General features: G+C 42.8%; 2 protein-coding genes across 25 annotated transcripts in view; one reads left to right on the top strand and one right to left on the bottom strand.

Moving 5' to 3' along the window:
* Window positions 1-4437, top strand: part of ppfia2 (PTPRF interacting protein alpha 2) — a 340304-nt gene extending 335867 nt beyond the window's left edge. For 8 of the 13 annotated variants that reach the window (XM_073946437.1, XM_073946436.1, XM_068219703.1 and 5 more), the window contains one exon: window positions 2944-4437. Coding sequence is in view for 2 of the 13 variants with exons in the window: in XM_068219703.1 (XP_068075804.1) it covers window positions 2944-2981 (38 nt within the window). In the remaining 11 variants the exon portion in view is untranslated. The remainder of the gene's footprint in view (window positions 1-2943) is intronic. The other 5 variants (XM_068219699.2, XM_021475069.3, XM_021475071.3 and 2 more) reach the window with 2 other exon arrangements.
* acss3 (acyl-CoA synthetase short chain family member 3) overlaps window positions 1-24421 on the bottom strand; it is a 127211-nt gene that overhangs the window by 31740 nt on the left and 71050 nt on the right. For all 12 annotated transcript variants that reach the window (XR_012402104.1, XR_012402105.1, XR_012402106.1 and 9 more), the window contains exons 12-16: window positions 9063-9144; window positions 7068-7190; window positions 6883-6982; window positions 5509-5684; window positions 5193-5268 (exon numbers count right to left, since the gene is read on the bottom strand). Coding sequence is in view for 7 of the 12 variants with exons in the window: in XM_073947203.1 (XP_073803304.1) it covers window positions 5193-5268; window positions 5509-5684; window positions 6883-6982; window positions 7068-7190; window positions 9063-9144 (557 nt within the window). In the remaining 5 variants the exon portion in view is untranslated. The remainder of the gene's footprint in view (window positions 1-5192; window positions 5269-5508; window positions 5685-6882; window positions 6983-7067; window positions 7191-9062; window positions 9145-24421) is intronic.

Here is a 24421-nt window from a genome sequence, read left to right as displayed (position 1 = left end):
TATTCACTTAACACATTCCTAGGCGGAACACATTCTTACTAACAAACACAACTCGCATCTAATAGCACTGCTACATTTACTCACACACACACACCGCACATTCTACACTCACCCGCACGTTACAGCTTCTACAATCTAACTGTTTAACAACAGTACAGTCATCAACATAACAAATACCTCACTTAAATATTTACACCCACATGTGCAACGACTCCGCTTATGTTTCTCTCACATTTCCTACATCTCATGCCTTCATCCAAGTAAAACTGCTAGCTTTTCACATCCTACCAAATCAGACGCAACTCTCAAACTACGCATATCTGCTCCTGGCCTCCACTGCACGGCTTCCTCCACCACCTACAGGAAACTTCTTTGTCTTTTATGATGCTAAAGGCTTACACCGGTTCTTACGCATATTTCAAAAGCCTGCCCATCAACTCTCCAACAACATTTCATTCAACCCTCTTATGGACAAAAGGAACACACTTTGCCTTGCATCTTACTGTGCTACAAAACCATGGAACGCTACTTCATCTTTGAAGGGGACATGATATGAGACTACTGTTTTCCCCTTACCCACCAAATTGATTGACAGGTGCCATGTTTCCACAGTAACATGTATACGCATGTCCACAGGACATTTCTTCTTGCTAATAAACTGAGATTCAAATATTTATTCCGACTGTCTGTCATTTTTATCACTTTAGCACAGTTTACAATGTTGTCACTTTTAAACAGTACTCAAGTGTACATACCCGCTGCACGTGGGCATTTGTCATTATGTACACACCCACTGTACGTATACATTTGTAATTATGTTTATCTATCTACACACTTCTGATTATTAATAGCAACCTGTACATTAATTAATTTCTTCTAAATCTCTTTATAGCTGTACATAATGTTCATAGTAAATCCATCTGTAAATATCACCATACTTTTTCAATAACTGCGCTTTATCACTTAGACCTGTTTCCTGCACTGCTGTTTAGACCGAAGCAGCGTTTTCTTGCCTTGTACTTCAACATATGTAATGACAATACAGTTGAGTTGAATCTGGTGTAGCACGTGATGACAAGCGCACACATACATGGGAACGGTGGCCAGGGAGAAGCAACTCATTTTCATTTCACATCACAGCTACAGTACACTCACACAGCAAAATGCCCATCTTCTGGACCCGTTACACAGAATCTGATGGCTACTTTCAGCTCAAACTTTACAGACACAATCTGGAGACGCCAAACACTTATCTAAGCCTTATGTACAAATAAAGCCCATAACAGCTATCCACTGCTTAATGCTGCTGAATCATGCTGAAAAAACAAATATTGCACAAACAACTACATGACCGCTACTGCACCAATCACAGCCTGCATACACACTCACTAATAGCTGGATCCTCACAACTTCTCTCATTATATGCAGGGTTCCTACTGGAAATCATTCAAAATGCTTCCATTTTACTCAAGGTTGGGAAAGTGCTTCAATATTGGACTAAGCACTTCAAACAGCTTCACAAATCCTTCTGTTGCTTTCATCATTTATCTCACTAAATACTAAATACTACTACTACTACTACTACTACTACTAATAATAATAATAATAAAAATAAGAATAATAATCATAATAATAGTTCTAAACTATTTTAAGAACATTACAACATTTTGCTCTTTTCTATAAAAACAACACTCTGGAGTCTGTGCATGTGCTTCTACTATGATTTGCTCTTTTTTTTTATCTGCACTGTTTTACATTCAACCCCAATTCCAAGATCTAAAATCACCCATTTCAGAGGAAAGTACATCACATTTAAGACACCAAATGACAGTCATTTAGTGTTGGCCTTGCAGCAAACATGCTATCAAAACATTCTCTTCACAATGCTATATTAAACAATACTACAACCATTAGCATCTTACATAATGTCATTAACTCTCTTTATGTATGAAAACAACTCACACTTGTAAAGTGCTACCAAACGTTCCAATGCACCTGGAAAGTACTTCAAAAATCATTCAATTTGACATTGGAAAATACTGTACCAGCCCTGTATGTATGCCCACAGTCAACTCAATTCCTCACAAGACACATGCGCTCCTCTTCTTAAAACACAAATGCAGTAAACTGACATAAAGCTGCACTACAACAGCCTTATATAGACGTATCACTTCACAAACATTATTTACAATAGCAAAATCGCTACACATTGCAATATAAACACATTTCAAATACAGTACAATACAGTTCATCAACAGTGGAAGTTGCAGTAAACTGACATAAAGCTGCACTACAACAGCCTTATATAGACGTATCACTTCACAAACATTATTTACAATAGCAAAATCGCTACACATTGCAATATAAACACATTTCAAATACAGTACAATACAGTTCATCAACAGTGGAAGTTGCACTAAACTGCAGTAAAACAACTCCACTCTGTCTTTACCGCTCTTGATTCAAAACTTCATTCTTAATATTGCAGTTGACTTTTAATGCTCATTCATGTATTGCCCTTAGGTACATAAATATTACAAGTGCACTTTACTTTCACTATGTATTGCACTATTGTACATGTATTTCTATGCTTACTTATACTACTGAAAATTGCAATATATATATATATATATATATATATATATATATATATATATATATATATATATATATATATATGCATGCTAAATAATTGATGACAACCTCAAATCCGCTCTTGTCCAAGCATCCCAACTGACAAGCACAACTTTACCATCCATTTTCACATTGCCAGCTACAAATATACAAAGCCTTCAATTCTTTCTCCATAATCATTTTTTACAATCCCGCAGCTCCTTTTCCTTCCCGTTACAATCTTTGCCCGTCTGCATACTATCCACAACTCTTACATGCAAATGTCTTCTGACCTTCACCACCTTAAACCTGTTCTTCTTTTTCTTTCAGACTCTTACCTTCAAGTTGGCCTCAACAAACAATTCTGACAAGTCACACTGCCAAGAGAACAACACAAGCCTGTGGACCGCAGGGACTGGAGGAGGAGGGCAGAGGAGTGCCGCTCTCCCCCGTCCCGCTCCACCAACTGAGGCCACGACCCCAGTGTCTGCCGTCTTTTACGCCACGTGGCTCCATCGGCTCAAGTACTGTGTATTTCTTCTACAGGGGATGTGTAGGTTCAACTGTAAATCATTCTACTGTAAATAATGCTGTTTTATATATAAATACAGAAATATAAATAAATAAATAAATATATATAGATATATCTACTTGTCTGTATAAAAGGACAAATAACGCATTCACGGTTTGTGCACATCGTGTCCTTTTATGTCATCATTTCAAAAGATGCTGCTGCTGATGCTGCTGCTGTACAACTTTTCGCCTACCCCCAACAGACACCTTACACGTGCTCTTACTTTCCTTTCATTCCCTTGTGCGTTTTAACATTTGGAAACAGAGTCTACATCGCACCGCTCATCTTAGCAACCAGCTCAAATATATCGCATGCTGTTGAACAGCGTTCACAATCACTGACACGCCAAATGCAACGCTCTGCAGTCATTCGTTCCACCGCATTGCCACAAAAACCTACTATGGCCAACATTACGAAAGCACTGCGTTCAATTGCAGGAAACCCACCAATCATCCCTAACACCCGCACACCAAATTGACACTTTTAATACTTCTTAACGCTCTTTCATTTCATTAACCATCTCTTACAACACATCACAAATGCCAATCCATCTTTTCTAGTACTGTGCGTTAAAGGGAAACGTCAGCAAAACATCAACACCCGCACACTTTCTTCTTCACAACACAAAAACACCAAGGAACTCTCTACCATGCACAGCACAAACTACAATCAGTGGCTGCACATTTTCTATTCTCATTACATTACTAATCAACACAAGCAACCGACTCAAACACACTTTCCGCCAGGTCAATAAATCAACTCCAGTTTGCCAAATTCAGACGCTATCCCTTTAACAACCTCACCGATTGGCCAGAGTATAGCACACGCCTTCATCTTCAAGCACACGCTCATTTTCTCAGAGAACACTGAAAACACAAAAACTCATTTTTCATCAACAAATTCTCCTCCGTCATCGGGAGCACAAAATCTAGGTTTGCTCCGTGGCCCATTGGAGCGTCCTGCCGCTTTTCATCATGGGAAACTCCTGAAGGACAGGTTTAGCTCATAGTGAACGTAGACTTACTTGCTGTGACTTACTTTGGTGTAAAAAATGTTTCCTGCTCGGGGGACGTCAGTTGTACAGCCCTTCGCTTCCTGTCCTTTGGTTATTTCTGACACGGTTTCTACATTGTTTTGCACGCACAGAGAACTCTTTTATTTTGTGTCCATTTTTTATTACTGATTGTATTTTGGTCAAAACTATGTGGTGATCAAACAACTTTTCATTGTCAATAAAAAATACAGTCCAATTGCCTTGCTATTACAGCACTTTCTTTTACTCTGTTTTCTTCACCCTGCTACACCACGTTACCTTTCACTTTGACTCATTCATTGTGTTGCATGAACACTCTCACCAAAACATCAGATCGACATTACACTATGGAAAAATATGTGACTTTCACATAAACAATCACATTCACAGTCAACGTCATTCGCTTTTTCCGGAGGACTTGCTGAGCACAACTAACATTTTTCTATGAACACAGTCAAGCCGTTTTACAAACTATCATATAGCAATAGCAAAACTCACAAACTTCAGAATGATCACAGATATTGCCACGACACAAACAAAAACATTAAACATTTAAAATGACTTTTAGGAACTACAAAATGTCTTCCCTTTCTTTGGATATGGGAGGGTCAAACAAATACATATACGTTTCATTTTGTATAAATCAGCCACTACAAATACCCCTAACAACACTCAATTACTTCAACTTCTTATATTTGGTACAAATCATACAAAAATATCACTACAGCGCTACACTCTCATCATGTTAGCGCAATCAAATTATTACTGTCAGTCACACTGCTAAAAACACATTAGGGAATGTAGAGTACAATCTGTTCACAAGCATGTTTTCCATGCCAGAATGTTTCTCTTTCATCAAATCTTTCGTAGGTTCTTACATCTTGGAGAGGAAAGTGATTCACTCCAAGTGTGTGTGTGTGTGTGTGTGTGTGTGTGTGTGTGTGTCTCTGCATCTGGTGGTAAATTATTTACCAGCTCCTTTTACACTTTCTCTCAGCATCTTCTCGATGTCCTTGAAGACCTCTGGATCCTCTATAGTGGGACTGATCTATGCATTTCAAATTATAAACAAAGCATTAAAACAACTCTGCTTAACCACAAAACTTTCATTCAACTGCTCATTATATATAATTCGTTATATTCATTCAACTGCTCATTATTTAAAAAAAAAAAATTTATATATATATATATTTATTTATTTATTTTTTACGTGTTAATATATTTTTCTTATTATTAATATATCACTATTATTAATATTTATGATTACAAAACAAAGGCCATCAAATACCTTGTAGGGCTTTTGGTTGACCAGGTTTGCCAGAGAGGATCGTGGTATTTTCCCCGAGCGTGTTTTGGGAAGAGCTTTGACAAAGAACACCTTCCTGAAAGCTGCCACAGGACCAATGGTGTCTCTCACTAACTTCACCAACCCCTTCACCAGATCATCTTCGCTTTCCTTACAGTCTGCAAAAACACACACACACACACAAACACACACACACACACACACACACACACACACACATTATACACACATATATTTGTTAATAAACATTGCTTACTGCATTCTTTACCATTAAGCATTGCTCCTTACTCTACAATCTTCTCATGTTATTTTGCACATCTGGTACATTCCTACACTAACTAAATCACCATTACACATTAGATATTTTTCAAGACACTTCTATACAGCTTAAAGTGACGTTTAAAGCCTTAACCAGGTTAATTAGGTTAACTAGGCAGGTTACGGTAATTAGGTAAGTTACTGTATAGCGATGGTTTGACCTGACAAATATATGACCTGAAGGGGTTAATAGTTTTGACCTTAAAATGGTTTTTCAAAAATTAATAACTGCTTTTATTCTAGCTGAAATAAAACAAATAAGACTTTCTCTACAAGAAAAAGTATTATTCTGTGTTAAATTTACTGTGAAAATTTGCTTTCTCTGTTCATCATTTGGGAAATATTTGACAAAAAAAAGGCAAAATAATTCAAAGAGGGGCTAATAATTCTGACTTCAACTGTACAAGCCTCTTCTGCCTTATCTATTCATTTCACTGTTAGTATTTACACTGTCAATTCAACAAATAAGCTATAATTTCAGTAATTGTTTTAGACGCATCACACATTATAAAATCTGACACGCTTATTGACTACACTCCAAATGCAAATCTATTCTCATATTGTATACACTGCAAAAAATGCTTTTCATACTTAGACTTTTTTTGTCTCGTATCTAGTTCTACAAATTCTTAAATCAAGAAGCATTTTCTAGACAAGCAAAATATATTGTCTTCTTTTAAGAAATAATATGCTACAATGAAGTGAGTTTTTCCTCAAATCACGCAAAATAATCTACCAATGTGGTAAGCTAAATAATCTTGTTTTTCGATTTGTGATAAGATTATTTTCATTACTTTCATTGCTTTCATTGCTTGTCTACAAAATGCTTCTTGATTTAAGAACTTTTAGATATTTGGACTACAAACAAGACAAAAAAAAATCTAAGAAAGAAAAGCATTTTTTGCAGTGTATATTCATGTTAATTAGATACATTCAAAGATTTTTCATTTACTTTTGTCATGGAAAGTGCCATATCAAAAACAAATACAGGAAAGCTATCGTGTCAAACTCCAGTCATTTTCTTAGTTCAGTTCTCACCGTTCCGAAGCACACATAAAGCCAGAGGCACGTGTCCTTTCAGAGAATCCTCCAGTCCCACCACAGCACAGTCCACCACAGCAGGGTGAAGCAGGACGGACTGAACCACACACACACATCATATGTTGGTGTAGCAACAGTAAACGCTCTTTAAGGTTGAATATCAGTAGTACAATGGCACAGACCTCCTCAAGAGCCCCAGTGGACAATCTGTGACCCGCCACGTTGATGACATCATCAGAGCGAGCCATGATGTACAGGAAACCCTCCTCATCCACGAAACCAGCATCCATGGTGTCGTAGTAACCCTAACAAAAGAGTTCAGACGGATAGAAACATGTAGTCATGTTAATGCTGCCTCTGTCCAACACTGGATGGCGCTGCAGCCCTATAGACTCTTGCTAGTAAAGCATATTCACATTCACAAACAATACAATACAAATACAAAAGAAACGAGTCTGCCTCCACCCAACTTCCACTCTAGATGGTGTGTTGATGCTCATTTCCCAAATGGCCTGGATTATGATAAAGAAGATGTCAACAGTTTGTTGTCTGCATTGCTTCAGCTGACAACATCTTGACCAAATGGTAATGATTGTAGAATGGGGAAGGAAGTAGTGCACATACAAGCGTCTCATCAATAGTGGAAGCTGCATTATCATAGAGAGAACAGCTGGGTCAACAGCCAAAGAGCAACTTCATTCACATCTACAGACAAGTCTAAAGCCAACATCAAAAACAGTTTTAAAGATCCCAGTTTCAACATGTTCAGGGCTCCTTCGGACTCTGGCCGTGTATTTGGACACTGCTATGCTGAATTAACATCTTCATAGACTTCTTCTATGTCTTCCTTTATTTTTTCTTACACAATCATAATAACAATGGCCACTGTGGTGATATTAATATACCCTGTACATGCTGGACTGGCATAAACATTTAAGGTTTTTTTTTTCGCACTCTTACTATTTGCTTAGTAACAGTACTTGTAAGCCTGTGTTATCCACTGTTAATACATTAGAGACGTGCTGTATTTGCTGCTTCTGCATCCTTTTTGAAGGCTGCTGCAATCCTCTGTGGTAAACACACTGAAAACTTCAGTCCTTCATTTCTAATCCACTGAAAGATGAACACACACACACACACACACACACACACACACACACACACACACACACACACACACACACACACACGCGCTTTACACTCGGCTCTAGTCATGACTGTTAGCTTATGGACTGACACAGTAAGCAGCGGCTCGCATGACATCATCAAACACACATGCAGAGCGGACTCAGGTGACAGGATTCTCACTGCCCTGCCTGATTATGAGCAAAACACACTCATTAAAAGACAGAGTCTGTTCACAACAAAGAGTCGCATGCACACTTTCCCTGCCACCTGCCTTCAGTGCTCAAGGAAAATACATTCAATTAAACAAGGTTTGGCTGAAGCAATAATCCTATGGGAATACCTTATACATGTACATATGTAGCTTACTTTTCTATGATGACGATCACTTCATATTTTATAAACTGTACACTTTCAGCTACTCTTTACAAAAAGATTCATTTGTTCATGCCATACATTTACTTCTGATTTATTAATAATTCTTTCCTGATACATTACTGCAATGTATTATTATCATCTTCTGCAATGACTTCATGCATTAGATGTGTCAATATTACATATTTTGTGTATGTATTAGGACACGCGTAATACATTCTGTAACAAACATTTGACTATTGCTATAAGCAAAGGCTTTATTTAGATTTCTGACAGTTTTATGTGTACTCATATTGGATTGTGGACCTGACTACAACTCGTTTCAATATTTTCAAAGAATGCCACATATTGTCGGCAGAAGAAATCATTGAACAGCCCTTTCCTATAATGAAAACACATCTACACTTTTCTACAAACGTAACCCCCAAAGAGCCTTATTACTATATACACCTTCATCAAATATTCAACTGCACACTTCAAATTTCAACCACATTACTCCTTTCTGCCAAAGGGGGTAGTTTTTGACCAAATTAACTGCATCACACATAAGGCTGTGCTAGTGTATTTGCGTCAGGCTACTAAACCTTCATTACAAAACAGATGCATGTGTAACAAAACAACAACATTTCAGTAAAGGCAGAGCAGATGGAGGACATACAGTATATGGTGATTCTTACTGTGAATTTGGTGAAGTAGAGCTCTTTAAAGAGCATGTGGTTCTGCCAGAGACTCAGAGCTGCTCCGGGAGGCAGAGGAAGCCTGATGAGAGAAGAACAGGAGACGCTTTTAGAAAAAGAAAAAAGACAAATATTCAAGACGTGACCTTCCTCCGCTCTCAACCATCGAAAAACTGCATTTTTTGCATCCTTTCAGGGTCAAAGTATGCTTTCAACTGTGAATATAAATGACAATACACAGAGGACAAAAAAGAACAGAAGAAGAAAAAACAACATGAATGGAAACCATGATTTTTTTTTTTTTTTTTTACAAATGTGTTCAGCCATCGCCATCATATTCTTTCAAGCCTGTATGACTATTCTGCACAAAATAAAGAAAGATATTTTAAGACATGTCTTGTTTTGTTTTTTTTTCTACAACCCATCCATCCTAATTAAAAATGGTTGCTTGTCAACCGATTTCAAAATAACCTCTTCTGTGTTCCAGAAAACACACATATATATATATATATAAAGGTTGACAGGACACTTTACGTAAAACTGTAACCATATAGAATAATTCAGTAACATTAACAGCTGCTGAAAAACTGCATGTTCATCATGTTCAAAGTAACCTTCACATTATCTTACATGGCATTCATGCTGTAGTAGACAAACGGGAGAGAGAAATTTAGAATGTATTCCCATATCAGCTTCCCCTAACTACTTCATGTTAGAAAAAGATCGAATTTGCAAACAAAACAGGGTGGCGCGGTGGTGCAAGGGGTAGCACTGTCGCCTCAAAGCAAGAACGTTGCTGGTTCGAGCAAGGTTGGCGTTTCTGTGTGGAGTTTGCATGTTCTCCCCGTGTTGGCATGGTTTCCTGCGGGTGCTCCGGTTTCCCACACAGTCCAAAGACATGTGCTATAGGTGAATTGGGTAAGCTAAATTGTCAGTAGTGTATGCGTGTGAATGAGTATGTATGGACATTTCCCAGTACTACATTGCAGCTGGAAGGCCATCCGCTGCGTAAAACATGCTGGATAAGTTATGAATGAAGTATACAAAAACACATGTATATACAACACTTTTCTATAATAGGTTTAGGTTTAATTGTAAAAAACAAAACAAAATAAGATTAACATCTGAAACCTTTAAAAGGGGCCTGTTATGCACCTTTTTAAAAGACGCAAAATTTGTCTCTGATGTCCCTACAGTGTATGTACAGTTTTAGCCCAAAATATCTCACAAACAAATGTTTTACAACTCTTTGAAAACTCAATAATAATAAATAAAATGAATGAGTGAGTAAATGAATGACTTAGTGAGTGAGTGAGTAAAGGAATGAGTAAGCAAACAAGCTTAAAAATTAATGTGTGAGTGAATGAATGAATGAATGAACGAACGAATAAATTCGTGAGTAAATGAATGAACGAATGAATGACAGATTAAAGTGAATGAGTAAGTGAATTAATAAATTCATGAGTGAGTGAATGAATTAATGAATGAATGAGTGAATGAATGAGTAAATGAATGAACGAATGAATGACAGATTAAAGTGAATGAGTAAGTGAATTAATAAATTCATGAGTGAGTGAATGAATTAATGAATGAATGAGTGAATGAATGAGCAAACGAGTAAGTGAGTGAGTGAATGAATGAATAAATGAATGAGTGAATGAATGAAAGAATGAATGAGTGAGTGAATGAATGTGTGAGTGAGTGAATGAATGAATGAATGAATGAACAAATAAATGAATGATTAAGTGATTGAATGAATGAATGGACGAATGAATTAATGAATGAATGAATGAAGTGAATGAGTGAGTGAATGAATGAACAAATACGAGTGACTGAATAAATGAATGGATGAATGAATGAATAAATGAGTGAGTAAGTGAGTGAGTGAGTGAGTGAGTGAATGAGCGAGCGAACGAGTAAGTGAGTGAATTAATAAATGAATGAGTGTTTGAATGATTGAGTGACTGAGTGAATGAATAAGCAAGCAAGCAACCGAGTGAGTGAGTGAGTGAATAAATTAATGAGTGAGTGAATGAACGAATAAAAATTGAATGAGTGAGTGAGTGAGTGAGTGAATGAATGAGCAAGCGAACGAGCAAATGAATGTATGTATGAGTGAGTGAAGTAATGAATGAATAAACGAGTGACTGACTGACTGACTGACTGAGTGAGTGAATGAGCGAGCGAACGAGTAAGTGACTGAATGAATGAATGAATGAATGAATGAATAAGCAAGCAAGCAAACGAGAGAGTGAGTGAGTGAGTGAGTGAGTGAGTGAGTGAATAAATTATTGAGTGAGTGAATAAATGATTAAAAAATGAATGAGTGAGTGAGTGAGTGAGTGAATGAATGGGTGAGTGAATGAATGAGCAAGCGAATGAGCAAATGAATGTATGTATGAGTGACTGAAGTAATGAATAAGTGAGTGAGTGAGTGAGTGAGTAAGCGAGCAAGCAAGTGAATGAATGAATTCATTTCCTTGATCTTAATCCCTTTACTAATCTGGGGTCACCACAACAGGATAAACCACCATCTTTCCAGTACATGTTTTACACAACGGATGCTCTTCCAGCTGCAACCGAGTACTGTAACGGAAACACTCTTATTCACACACATATACTATGGTCAAGTCTTTGGACTCTGGGGGAGACCAGAGCACAATTAAACATGGAGAGAACATGCAAATTTCACACAGACAGTACATTCAACTGAAATTGTACTCTTTTAAAAAGAGAGCAGAGCTAAAAGCGCCTATGGCTCAGCATAGTGGTACATTCAAAACAGGACTAACATTATCCCTGGGATAAAAATTAAAAAAAAAAACTTAGAAGACTACAATGTGTTGATTTGTGCATCTTAAAACTTCACATTTATAACGTTGGAGGTTACAGAAGTAACCCTTCGTTCCCCGAGGAGGGGAACGGAAGTGCTATTAAGTGGATTTGATCTTTGTGAAAATCCACGAAATGGGAGGATTCGGTTCAGAAGCCGCTTGTCTGAAAGAGTATTGAACGGGCCAATGAATGCAATGAATTGGCAGCGTAAGCTTGCACAGGTGTGCTTCATTGCCAATTATCCCAGCATATAAGCACACCTGGAGCGAGCAAACGCCATCCTTTTAAGCTGAAGAGACTTTCAAACAGCTAAGGGACAGTCATTATGGCGACGGAGTATAGCACTTCCGTTCCCCTCCTCGGGGAACGAAGGGTTACTTCTGTAACCTCGAACGTTCCCCTTCGGTTGGGGAACTTCAGTGCTATTAAGTGGATTTGATCTTTGTGAAAATCCACAAAATGGGAGAACTATGGAAAGCACCATAATGACTGCACCTTACCAACGCCCCCGATGAGGGGATTGTCAAGCAAGCGTGACGCACCCACATCATGGGAGGCGCGGTCCTCCAACGTGTCCCTGGCCCTAATTTATCCTACTTCAACAGAAGTCTTACGGATTTAGATATATTTTTCGGGAAGTCGTGAGCATCTAGATAATTCTAGGAAAATACAATCCCGCTATATCCTGCAATCCCGATAGGGAGAACACTGCGGAGGCCATCCGTTACCCAAGGGGGGATAGATGGCAGAATTACATATGGAGTAGCCCTAAAAAGGGGGAGTACGCATAGCAAAAGAGTGGTTAGCGGAGAGGGAAGACACGGGTCCGCACAGGGGGGGGGGCTTAACCGTGGCGGAATAAGCATATGGGATCGCCTAGTGGGGATCACGCATAGCAGGCACCTATACCCAAAACGCAGGCTGACCAGCGGGCAGACCTACAACGTAGTGGGCCAACAAGTGACTCCTCCACTGAGTCAGTGCTGGGGGCCACGGAGGAATCTGCAGGGCTCACCTGACGGGGAACTTTACTGACAGATAAAAAGGCGCACGTACCTCCGTGTTAGGGAGAATGGCGCAGCAAGCGTGTTTCAACAGCCTACTGAATTGTTTCCTCAATCACCAAGTGTTACCTAATACCCTTGAGGAAACCGGCTCCACTCGCAGATTGTAAAACCTTGCAAATGTGTTGGGTGTCACCCAGCCCGCAGCTCTACAGATGTCTGTTAGAGAGGCGCCGCGTGGGCGCGCTCGAGAGGATGCGAAGCGCGGCTCACCTCGGCTCTGATAGCGAAAAAAGGCATCCACAATCTAGTGGGAACTTACTTCAGTATGGCACTTCCCTGCTGCCGACCGCCATAACAGACGAAGAGCTGCTCAAATGATCTAAACTCTGAGTGCGGTCCGGATAATACGCAAACGCAAACTGGACAATAAAGAAGGGCTGGGTCTGCCTCTTCCGAGGGTAGCGCTTGCAGGCTCACTACCTAGTATTAAAACGGAGTGGTAGGAACCTTGGGCACATATCGCGGGCGGGGTCTCAGGACGTGAGAGAAAGCCAGCCCAATTACAGGCACGAGTCACTGACCAAAAAATGCCTCCGGGTCCCCGACCCTCTAATCGATATCAACGCGACCAGCAGAGCTGTCTTCAGGGACAGAAAGATACTGAGTCGAGGATCGAAGGGATCTGACGAGCTAGATCCTAAGAGGGCATGAGAGGGGGCGGGGTGGATTAATTTGCTTAGCGCCCCTGAGGAACCGGATAATGAGGTTATGTGTTCCCACGGTGCTGCCAGCCACCGCGTCATGAGAACGGAGATGGCAGCCACGTAACCTTAAGTGTGGAGGGCGACAGCCTGCTCTCCAGCTTCTCTCGGCGTAAGAAAGCACAACGCTGATCTGGCAAATTACGGGGGTCTTCTCTGCGAGAGACACATCATTCAGTGAATAGACTCCACTTCAGGGCATAGGCCCGCTCGGGGAGGGGGCTCTAGCCCGAGTGACGGTATTAGCCACCGCAATCGGAGGTTACCTAGGTCTTCCTCGCGTCTAAGGACCTCCAAAGATCGGCGAGGATGCCAGATGGTGCCCTGTCCCTGAGAGAGTAGGTGCTCCTCGAAGGGACTGCCAGGGGAGGGCTATCGCGAGGGAGAGCTCTGACATCCAGGTCCGATTGAGCCAGAGGGGCGCAACCACCAACCTGTTCCTCGTCCTCCCTGACCTTGCACAGTAACTACTGTGCAAGCTGGGCTCACTGGGGGAAACGCATATTTGCCCCGAGGCCAGCTATAAGCCAGTGCATCCGTGCCGAGAGCACTCGGTCAGGGAAAGAACAACTGGCAATGAGCGATCTCGGGGGAAGCAACAGATCAATCTGGGCTTCCCCGAATCCCGCCCATATCAGCTGGACAGACTCGGGGTGGAGTCTCCGTTCTCCAGGACGTAAGGCTGCCGTGAGAGCGCATCGGCTGATACCAAATTCCATCAGGTCTAATGCTGCAGACCAACCCAGAGGACAAACGCACCGGAGGATGCGCTTCTGCGTGAGCATTCTGAACGGCAGCTTGTGCAGACAGCGGTTCAAAACGCGCAGATCTATGATTGGCCGTGACCCACCGCTCTTTTTGGGCACGATGAAGTGTGGGCTGTAAAACCCGCTCTCCATCTCGGCTGGAAGGAGCGGCTCGATTGCATCCTTCGCCAGGAGGACAGCAATCTCCTCCCGCATGACAGGGGAGGACAGGGGGCTGACCCTGGTAAATACACACCCGTGACTTGGGGGACCGTTTCGCGAACTGAATCGCATAGCCGAGTCTGATTGTGCGTATGAGCCACCGCGAAGAGCTGGCCCGCGCTAACCAGGCAGGCAGAGCTCTCGCTAATGGACTCCGCTACAATCGCTGACGTACCAGCAGTGGGGCAGCGCGGAGTGGGTGTGCTGATGCGGGAAGCGCTCTGGTCCCACGGAAAAGCTGGAGGTGAGATATTTGCTCTCACTCCGCACCCGAGCTCCGGAGGGGAGGCTCGAGGGGGGGGAAGAAAGGAGACTGCTCTCCCAGCGCTCGTGAGCCACTGGCGAAACGCATCGAATCTGCAAGCTAGAAAGCATAGCATCCCAGACTGGCAGATTTCGGGCTGTCACATCCGGGGAAGTGGAAAAGTGCTCTTTCATGATGTTTTCATGGCAGTGAAAAAGTGCCGTTGGAAATGGGGCCCCGCCCTCCAGCGGGGAAAGAGCAAGCTCCCTCTTCTCCAGATGGCCTGTCCCAGGGACGCTTCGCGGTCCGTTGCCGGACTTAGCGGCGTTCTGGCCAGGGGGGCTGCCTGCTTCCGAGGTGCCCGACGCGCTCGCTTCGCCAGAGGCATGTGCGGCGGCGGAGCAGCTCTCGTAGGCGGGCGTCTTCGCCGAGGAGCAGGTATGAATGGCACGGCGGGCGGAGCGGGCTATGGACCGCCGATAAGACATCACCCATCAACTGCTCTCTCACCGCCTTAAATTCCTGGGTGAATTCACAGACGGTGTCGCCGAACATGGCTTGGGATATGGGGAAGTCAAGAAACTTTGTCGACTTCGTGCATATCAGCCAGGGGTGGCGCTCCTGGATCACTAATGTGGACATAGTCCTCCCCAACGCACACGCAGCGGACTCAGTAGTCCGAAGAGCTAAGTCAGCGGCGGTGCAGAGCTCGTAAGCCTGGGTTGGACCCACCCTCGTGCAGCTCGGCCAGCGCCTGCGCTTGGTAGCGCTGGTAGGTGGCTATCGCATGCAAGGCGAAAGCAGCCTGGCCCGCAGCTATGTAAGCTCTAGCTCCGAGGGAGGCAGATAACTTACAGGCTTTGGATGGGAGATTAGGCGGACCCCGCCATCGCGCACTCAACCTGAGGAATCGCCACAACCCCCTGGCTGTTCCACCGTCAAGAGTGGTGAGGGTGGAGGGACACGCAGTACAAGCAGAAAAAAGTGCTCCTTAAGACCGCGTGAGCCTACTGTGCACCTCCGGGAAGAAGGGAACGCCCCTCTAGTCGGTCCGGCCGCGGAGCTGGGGGATAAACCATCTCCAACCAGCCCGGGAAAGCTCGGCTAACATGTCCGTTTCAGGATTTAGGCTAGCCGCGATCTTTACTGCGCAAGTCATGGCATCGCAATGACGACATGAACTGCCCGCGAGCAACGCATTAACATGCTGGACCCCCCAGGCATGTAACGCAGTGCCCGTGCCCATCATCCGAGGACAGGAAACCACCGCATCCAGAAACGCACAGTCGGAGCGCCGTCCTGAAAAGGACGTGCTGCACGACTGTGTTGCTCTTTCTGTGAAGTTTGCAACTTTATACGCACCGCTCTGGAGGACCGGACCCAAAGACCGCCAGGCAAGGGAGAAACCCAGCTCGACCGTCTGCTGCTGCGTGTACAAACTCTGGACCGGGAGAATGCTCTCGTTCGCTCAGAATCGCTGGTCACAGCAGGAGGAACCTTCATCGACTCGATCAGAAAGTCTCTGAAGCGAAAAGGATGGCGTTTGCTCGCTCCAGGTGTGCTTATATGCTGGGATAATTGGCAATGAAGCACACCTGTGCAAGCTTACGCTGCCAATTCATTGCATTCAGTGGCCCGTTCAATACTCTTTCAGACAAGCGGCTTCTGAACCGAATCCTCCCATTTCGTGGATTTTCACAAAGATCAAATCCACTTAATAGCACTGAAGTTCCACAACCGAAGGGGAATGGCTATTACTCACTGACATCATCTTCAGCAAATGAAAACTCGAATGGCAGTGGGCTGCTTCTCACTCAGGGCTATTTATGCTGATGATGGAGAGATAGTTACTAATGGCCGGGGCTTTCCTCTCTCTTATGACACATACAGTACAAAGGGAGAATGACAATCAAAGTGTTCCTGCAGGTTTTTCGCAGAATCACTCTTCTAACTCTAACATTATATAAAAGTAAAACAATTCTAATAATTCCAAAATTATGTTTCTCCAGATAAAACTTCATTCACAATAGTATGTGTTTAATAGTTAGGATGATATTGAAATATATTGCTAGTTTGGAGCCACTTCCCCTTTAAATAGATGTCTGTGAGCAAGTCTAGTCTACCCTACACAAATAGTTTTACCATTGTGTGATACATCAGCCTGATCTCATGAGGAAACGTAATTATTTCAAATATTTAACTACTTCACAAATTCATACAATTTGCAAGAGGTACACAAATTGGAATCACATACAAAGAAAGCAAAACTACAATGAACAGATGGAAAAAAACAACAACAACAATACAGTCAGATACTGGTACTGGTACTGAAACCATTCAGTGGTAAGGGATGGCAACAAAGATAGTAATGGAATGATAAAAGAAAAACAGTAATAATAACACTAACAACAACAATAATTACAAGTAATACACCAACTACTACTACCGAAATTACTAATGCTATACTACTACTACAGCCACAACAACAACTGCTACTACAATGTCTACTACTAAGGAAAGGAGGTCAAGCTTTCTCAGTTATACACTCTCCTACACTCTGGAATAGCCTTCCTGATAATGTCCGAGGCTCAGACACACTCCCGCAGTTCAAAACTAGATTAAAAACCTATCTGTTTAGTAAAGCATACACTCAGTGCATCACTTAGCGGGTTTCCACACAGGTTTCTGCATCTTGTTGATATACACTATGAACAGCAGCTACGCTAATTATTCTCTTATTTTTCCATTTCCACCTGGGGATACTCATCCCGAGGTCCACAGGCTATCCAGAGTCACTGATTCGATCCAAGAACAGAGACGAGATGATCCCAAGGTTTCCATACCCTGGACCAGGCTGTATCCTGAGCAGCTGCTGTAGTGGTCATGGAGGAGTGGAGAGCATGAGACTGATTTCTGTGACGCTCCAGAGCCAGACGAGACTTCGCTGAGGCTCAGCTTCTAGCCTCCGCCGCTGAGACTGCAGCTCTGCACAAGACATTTGGCCAGCGGAGAAATTAAAATGGTCATGACCAACTTAGTCCGATTTCTCTCAAGTTTTTTTTTTTTCACTTTCGCCAATTTGTGAAGTTTTTTTTCCCCTCTCCGCTGCCGCCACTTGCTTGCATGGTTCAGGATCTGTGGAGCTGCACATCGATGGATTTGCTCTCCAATGTTTGGACTCTCAGTAGTGATTATTAAGCCACACTGAACTGAGCTAAACTGAACTGAACTTAAACACTAATGTTTTAAACACTAATTTATGTGAAGCTGCTTTGACACAATCTGCATTGCAAAAGCGCTACACAAATAAAGGTGAACTGAATTGAATTAAATACTCCTGACACTACTACAACAACATCTTTTACAACTGATACTACTGCAACAACATCTACTACTGCTGAGCCTAACTACTACTGACTCTACAACTGATACTATTACTACTACTACTACAACGACTAGGGGAGCACAGTGCTCAAAGTAATGTGGGCCAAAATGTAACACAGAGTTTTAAGATATTTGCTCAGGGTTAACCATGGCATGCTTCCGAGGTATTCACCACAGTGGCGGCAGATGTCTTCCTGCCAATTATTGAAATAGTTTAGATGAATCTGGATGAGAAACACAGGAGAACACTTGTTAACTAAGGTAACCCTCGTTCCCCAAGAGGGAACTTTTACTTTGGGTATTTCGTCAGAATCCAATCATCTGAAAGAGTATACAAACGGGCCAATGAAATGCCAATGAGTTAGCAACCCCCAATTAATATCCATGTCTCGCGCCTCTGGGAACTGGATGATGAGGCAATGCTTTCCCAGCGCCACCATTGCCACGTCCTCAGAGCAGGGTTGATCGTAACGCCAACCCCTCAGAGCAGAGGGGACAGTCTTAGCTCCAGCAAACTGAAGGAGGAGAGCATCATACTGATCTGGCACGTACAGGGTCTTTCTCGGGGAAAGCGAGAGAGTCCACGTATCTCGGTGTTAAAAAAAAGCTGCAGCCCACAGCGTCTGGACAGACGGGGGTGGAGTCTCCATTTTCCCAGGCAAAACTGCTGTGAGAGCGCATCGGCGATTAAAATGCCAATGCAACCAGATTCCAACCACAGACCCACAGCTGCATGCCCGCACCACACAGCCTCCTAGCACAACTGGAAGCATCTGTCAAAAACATGACATGCCTGGACACTTGTTCTCGTCCAGAGGCTGAGGGCTGGGCGACACAGCGGAGTGACAGTAACCCGGTGCGCGCTCGCATGCCATGCGCGTCTTGGGACCCGATTGTGAAGCTCATGCTGAAGCGGTCCCGTCTGGAGCACCCGAGCGGCAAGACAGCGTCTGCGGAATCCATATGCTCCAGGAGCCTCTGAATATTATCAGTGGGACCACAGTTTCTCTGCCGAACTCTGTCGAACTCCAAAGGGGCGTCAGGGCACCCTCCGCAAGCTTGGTGAAAACCCGCGGAGACAGAGAGAGCCCGAAGGGGAGGACTTGTACTGCCAGGCTCATCCTTCAAACGCACACCTCAGAAACTGACGGTGGCGTAGAAGCATGAAGACATGAAGTGTCCTTCAGGTCTATTGCTGCAGACCAATCCCGAGGACTAACTCACCAGAGGATGCGCTTCTGCGTAAGCATTTTGAACGGCAGCTTGTAAAGACAGTGGTTCAAAATGTGCAGATCTAGGATGGGCCGTAGCCCACCGCTCTTTTGGGTACAATGAAGTACAGGTTGTAAAACCCGCTCTCCATCTCAGCTGGAGGGACCGCTTAGATTGCATCGTCCGCCAGGAGGACAGCAATCTTCTGTCCCAAGACAGGGGTGGGCACAGGGCTGACCCAGGTGAGATACATACCCGTGAACTTGAGAGGCCGTTTCGCAAATTGAATCGCGTAGCCAAGTTTGATCGTGCGTATGAGCCACCGCGAAGGGCTGGCCCACGTAACCAGGCAGGCAGGGCCCTTGCTAATGGCTCTATATATCTGACAGGTTTAGCCAGAGATGGCGCTACTGGACCACTAGTGTGGCCATGGTCCTTCCCAGGGCACACGCAGCAGACTTCCATGGAGCTCATTTGGGTGCGGTGCGGGGCTTGTAACAAGCCTGGGTCGGAACCACCCCCGTGAAGCTGGGCCAGCGCCTGCGCATGGTCCCTAGCATGCAGGGTAAGAAGCAACCTGGCCTGTGGCTGTGTGGGCTCTGGCTCCGAGGGAGGCGGATAACCGACAAGCCTTGGACGGGAGACGAGGTTGACTCCAGCAGAATGAGGCACCATGCAGGCCCGCAATGGCACTCACAATCTGATGAATCGACTTGTACTCTCTAGCTCCTCCACCATCAAGGGTGGTGAGGGTGGAGGCAAACGCAGATCGCGCTGAGAAAGATGCCCTCCAAGACTGGAGCCCACGGTGCACTTCTGGGAAAAAAGGGATATGAGGCTAAAAGATCTTGCCTTTTTAATCCTCCACATACATGCATCATTGGTATCTATATCAGTCCACTGTAAAGGAAGCAAAAAGGAACTACTTTGCGAACATTATCATGTCCAATTGTCATAAACCTCAGGTGTTATTTAAGTCAATTGATTCTATTCTTAATGCCTCAGCTAGAGCCCAGATAACACCACCCAATTTTGATCCCTCAATCCTTCCCGTGTGCCCTGCTGCCTTTCAGCAGTTTGAGCATGTCACTCTTGCTCAGCTAGATGAGATAGTGGCCCACATAAAGCCATCAGGTTCACCTCATAATGCTGTTTCCCCACACCTTTTGAAAGAGGTCTTTTCCACTGTGGGCTCTATTGTTTTATCTATTATAAATGACAGTCTTACTTCAGGAGTGGTTCCTAAAAATTTCAAACATGCTGTTGTACGGCCACATTTTTAAAAACCCGGAATGGACACACATATTTTTCATTACTATACACCAATCTCCAAGCTGCCTTTTTTATCTAAAGTGTTGAAAAAAATAGTCTATAATCAGATAATTGCACACTTGAATGAGCACAACCTTCTTGAGATTTTCCAGTCTGGTTTTAATGCAATGCACAGCACTGAGTCTGCCCTTATAAGACTTTTTTATGATATTCTTTTATCATGTGATTCTGGTGACTGTGTGGTTCTTGTCCTATTAGATTTAACAGCTGCATTTGACACTGTTTATCATGACATTTTACTTTCACGCTTGGAACATTGGGTTGGCATTAAAGTTGTGGCTTTGGAATGGTTCAGGTCCTATTTGGAAGGCCGAACCTTCTCTGTGCGATTGAGTGATTGTGAGTCCTCCTGTGCTCCACTATCTTATGGAGTTCCACAGGGTTCTATTCTGGCCCCTATATTGTTCTCTCTATATCTGCTTCCACTTGGTTCGATTCTCAGGAGACACGGCATCTCCTTTCACTGTTATGCTGATGACTGTTAAATTTATGTTCCCCTTAAAAGGACAAATGACCTTCCTCTAAATGCACTGGCCTCCTGTTTAAAGGACATTAAGTCTTGGATGACACTGAATTTTCTCCATTTTAATGATTCTAAGACCAAAGTGATGGTGTTTGGCCCCAGTTCCAACGTCGTTCATTCTGTACACCTAAATAATCTCGAAACTTTCTGTAAGCCAGAGATTGTGAACTTGGGTTTTAAAATGGATCCTGAACTAAAGCTTGAAAGCCAGATTCGGTCTGTTGTTCGCTCTAGCTTCTTTCACTTACGACAACTGGCCAAAATTAAGCATGTTTTAACGCACAAGCAATTTGAAAACAGTAATCCATGCTTTTATTACCTCCCGCTTGGACTACTGCAATGCCCTTTATTTTGGGGTGAGTCAGTCTTCGATCTCTCGACTGCAACTGGTTCAGAATGCAGCTGCATGTCTTTTAACTGGCACACGCAAATACGAGCGCATCACCCCGATATTATTTTCTCTTCACTGGCTGCCTGTGCATTTCAGGATCCATTTAAGTTACTTTTATTTGTTTTTAAGTGTCTAAATGGTGCTGCACCCATTTACCTCTCTGAGCTTCTCTGTCCCTACACACCTTCTCGTTCGCTCAGGTCAGCCGACCAGCTCCTCCTGGGTGTGCCCAGGACCAGTCGAAAGCCTAGAGGGGATTGGGCTTTTGCTGTGGCTGCACCAAAATTGTGGAATGAGCTGCCGTTGTACATTAGACAAGCCTCTTCTATTTACTTCATAAAACCCACATGTTCAATTTGGCTTCTAGCACATAGTAAGATGTTGACATTTTATGTTTATTTATTTGTATTTTAAAGTTTGTTTTACTCTTTGTTGTCAGCACTTTGGTCAACTGTGTTGTTTTAAAGTGCTTTATAAATAAATTGAATTGAAAAATTGAATCTAGTCGGTCCAGCCGCGGGGATGGAGATAAACCATCTCCAGGTTTACAGCCGAAGCAGTCCGGCAAAGCACGGTTATCATTTCTGTTAATAGATCCGACGCCACGCTCGCTACCCCGAGGGAGGGAGCGTGTTCCAATCCTTCATCAGACAATGAAAGCCCATCCTCCGATGCAGCGGTGAACATCTGAGCCTTGGTGTCATCAAGTGATAGGGCGGCCATCCGAGGATAGAGCGCTTCTCTCACTTGAAGCTTGGATGGAGCACATAGAGGAGCGAGAGTTCCGCAAACCCGAGGGTGGCGGATTTACTCCCACTGTAACCCTTTCTTTAAATCTTTACTCTTTTAGATGATTGGATTCTGACAAAATCCCCATAGTAGACGTTTTCCACATAGCATCGACGTTCCCCTCCTGAAGGGGAACCCATTTTTGCAGCATAAAATGATTTTTTATTATAGTCCATATTTTAGTATTAAAAAATAATCAGTAAAAGTATCTACGTAAAGTCTTAAATTGTTGTGATTACAATCTTTTAGGCTAAAAGATGGAACCATTTTAAAGGATGTAAAACTCACACTGACTGCTGGCCACTTGAGTAAAACATGACACAGCGGAGTCAGTTGTAACAGGGTGTTGCTAAGGGCTTTTAGAAAAATTAAAACTTCTTTTATTCTAGCCAAAATAAAACACATAAAACTTCCTTCAGAACAAAAATAATTATCAGACATACTGTGAAAATTTCCTTGCTCTGTTAAACATCATTTAGGAAATATTTAAAAAAGAAAAAAAATCAAAAGAGGCCAAATGATTCTGACTTCAATTGTATATTTTTCACATCTTTTTTTTTTTTCAAATTTTAACTCCTATTTATTTTTGACAACTCTGGATTAGAGCACATTACTTCAAATACTTAGTACTCCAAACACATTCATTATCAAGACTGCGCCTCCTGAAAGTGTTTATGCGTCTTGTTTTATGCAGCGCAATTTCCTTTTAATCCCAGCATACATCCGACAGGTTTTCAAACATGCTCTTGATTAAAATCACATCTATCAGAGAGTACAAAACAAACATCTAGGAGATTATTCGGCTCTCCAGAGGCCGAGCACAGACGCGACACCGGTTTATAGATGACTATTGTACCTGAAGAAAGGCTGAGAGCAGACAGAGCGCATTACTCATTCTGCTCAGACTCGGCCTTAATGTCCTCCTACAAAGACGCAGATTTTCAAGTCAGATCTTTGATGAAAAGATTCTCTTGTGTCAGTAAATATTTCATAGTGCAGTGAAGATGATGAGCACACTCAAGTGGAAGGAGACTTATTTGTGCAGTTCAGACAAAAAGGCTGGGCTATAATGTTTTGGACTCAATGGACGTCTAGACGAGTGTCTAGCAGACACACCGGAGTCAACAGTCTATGTGACACGACCACATACACTAGAGGGAGAAAGTGAAAATTACCTACAGAGAGTGAACAAGGCAATAATACAGACTTTCAGATCACAGTATTTGATAGTTTAGTGTTGTTATTGTAATTTGTTCAAAGATGCAGAAAGAACATTTATGTACAACCTTCCTGGATGGTTGTGCTCTATGTGTTCTATGTTATGCTCATCTATCATCTCAATATTCATTAATTTTCTTTTCGGCTTTTCAGTCCCTTTATTATTCTGGGGTTGCCACAACGGAATGAACCGCCAACTTATCCAACGTGTTTTACGCAGCGAATACCCAGCTGCAACCCATCACTGGGAAACACTCATTTACTCTCATTCACACAAATACACTACGTACAATTTAGCTTACCCAATTCACCTATAGAACATGTCTGTGAAGCACCCAGAGGAAACCCACACAAACATGGGGAGGACATGAAAACTCCACACAGAAAAGCCAGCTGACCCTGACGAGGCTCGAACTAGCGGCCTTCTTGCTGTGTGGTGACAGTGCTACCCACTCTGCCACCCCACCACCCTCATTTCAATATATACAGTTGAATTTGAAATTATTAAATTGTAATACTTTTTTTTTTTTTACCTGTGATACCAACACATTTTTGCAACATTTTAAACAACTAACTTCTTCTGTCTTTGCTTTGATGTCAATGTATACTGTTTTACTAGCTACTATTCAGCTTAAACTGCACTTTAAAGGCTTAACTAGGTTAATTAGGCAAGTTAGGGTAATTAGGCAAGTCGT

Source organism: Danio rerio, chromosome 4 (genome assembly GCF_049306965.1).
Source record: "Danio rerio strain Tuebingen ecotype United States chromosome 4, GRCz12tu, whole genome shotgun sequence".
In the NCBI taxonomy this organism is placed as follows: Eukaryota; Metazoa; Chordata; class Actinopteri; order Cypriniformes; family Danionidae; genus Danio; species Danio rerio.
The sequence above is the reverse complement of the archived record's forward strand: the minus strand, read 5'-3'. Positions and strand labels throughout refer to the sequence as shown.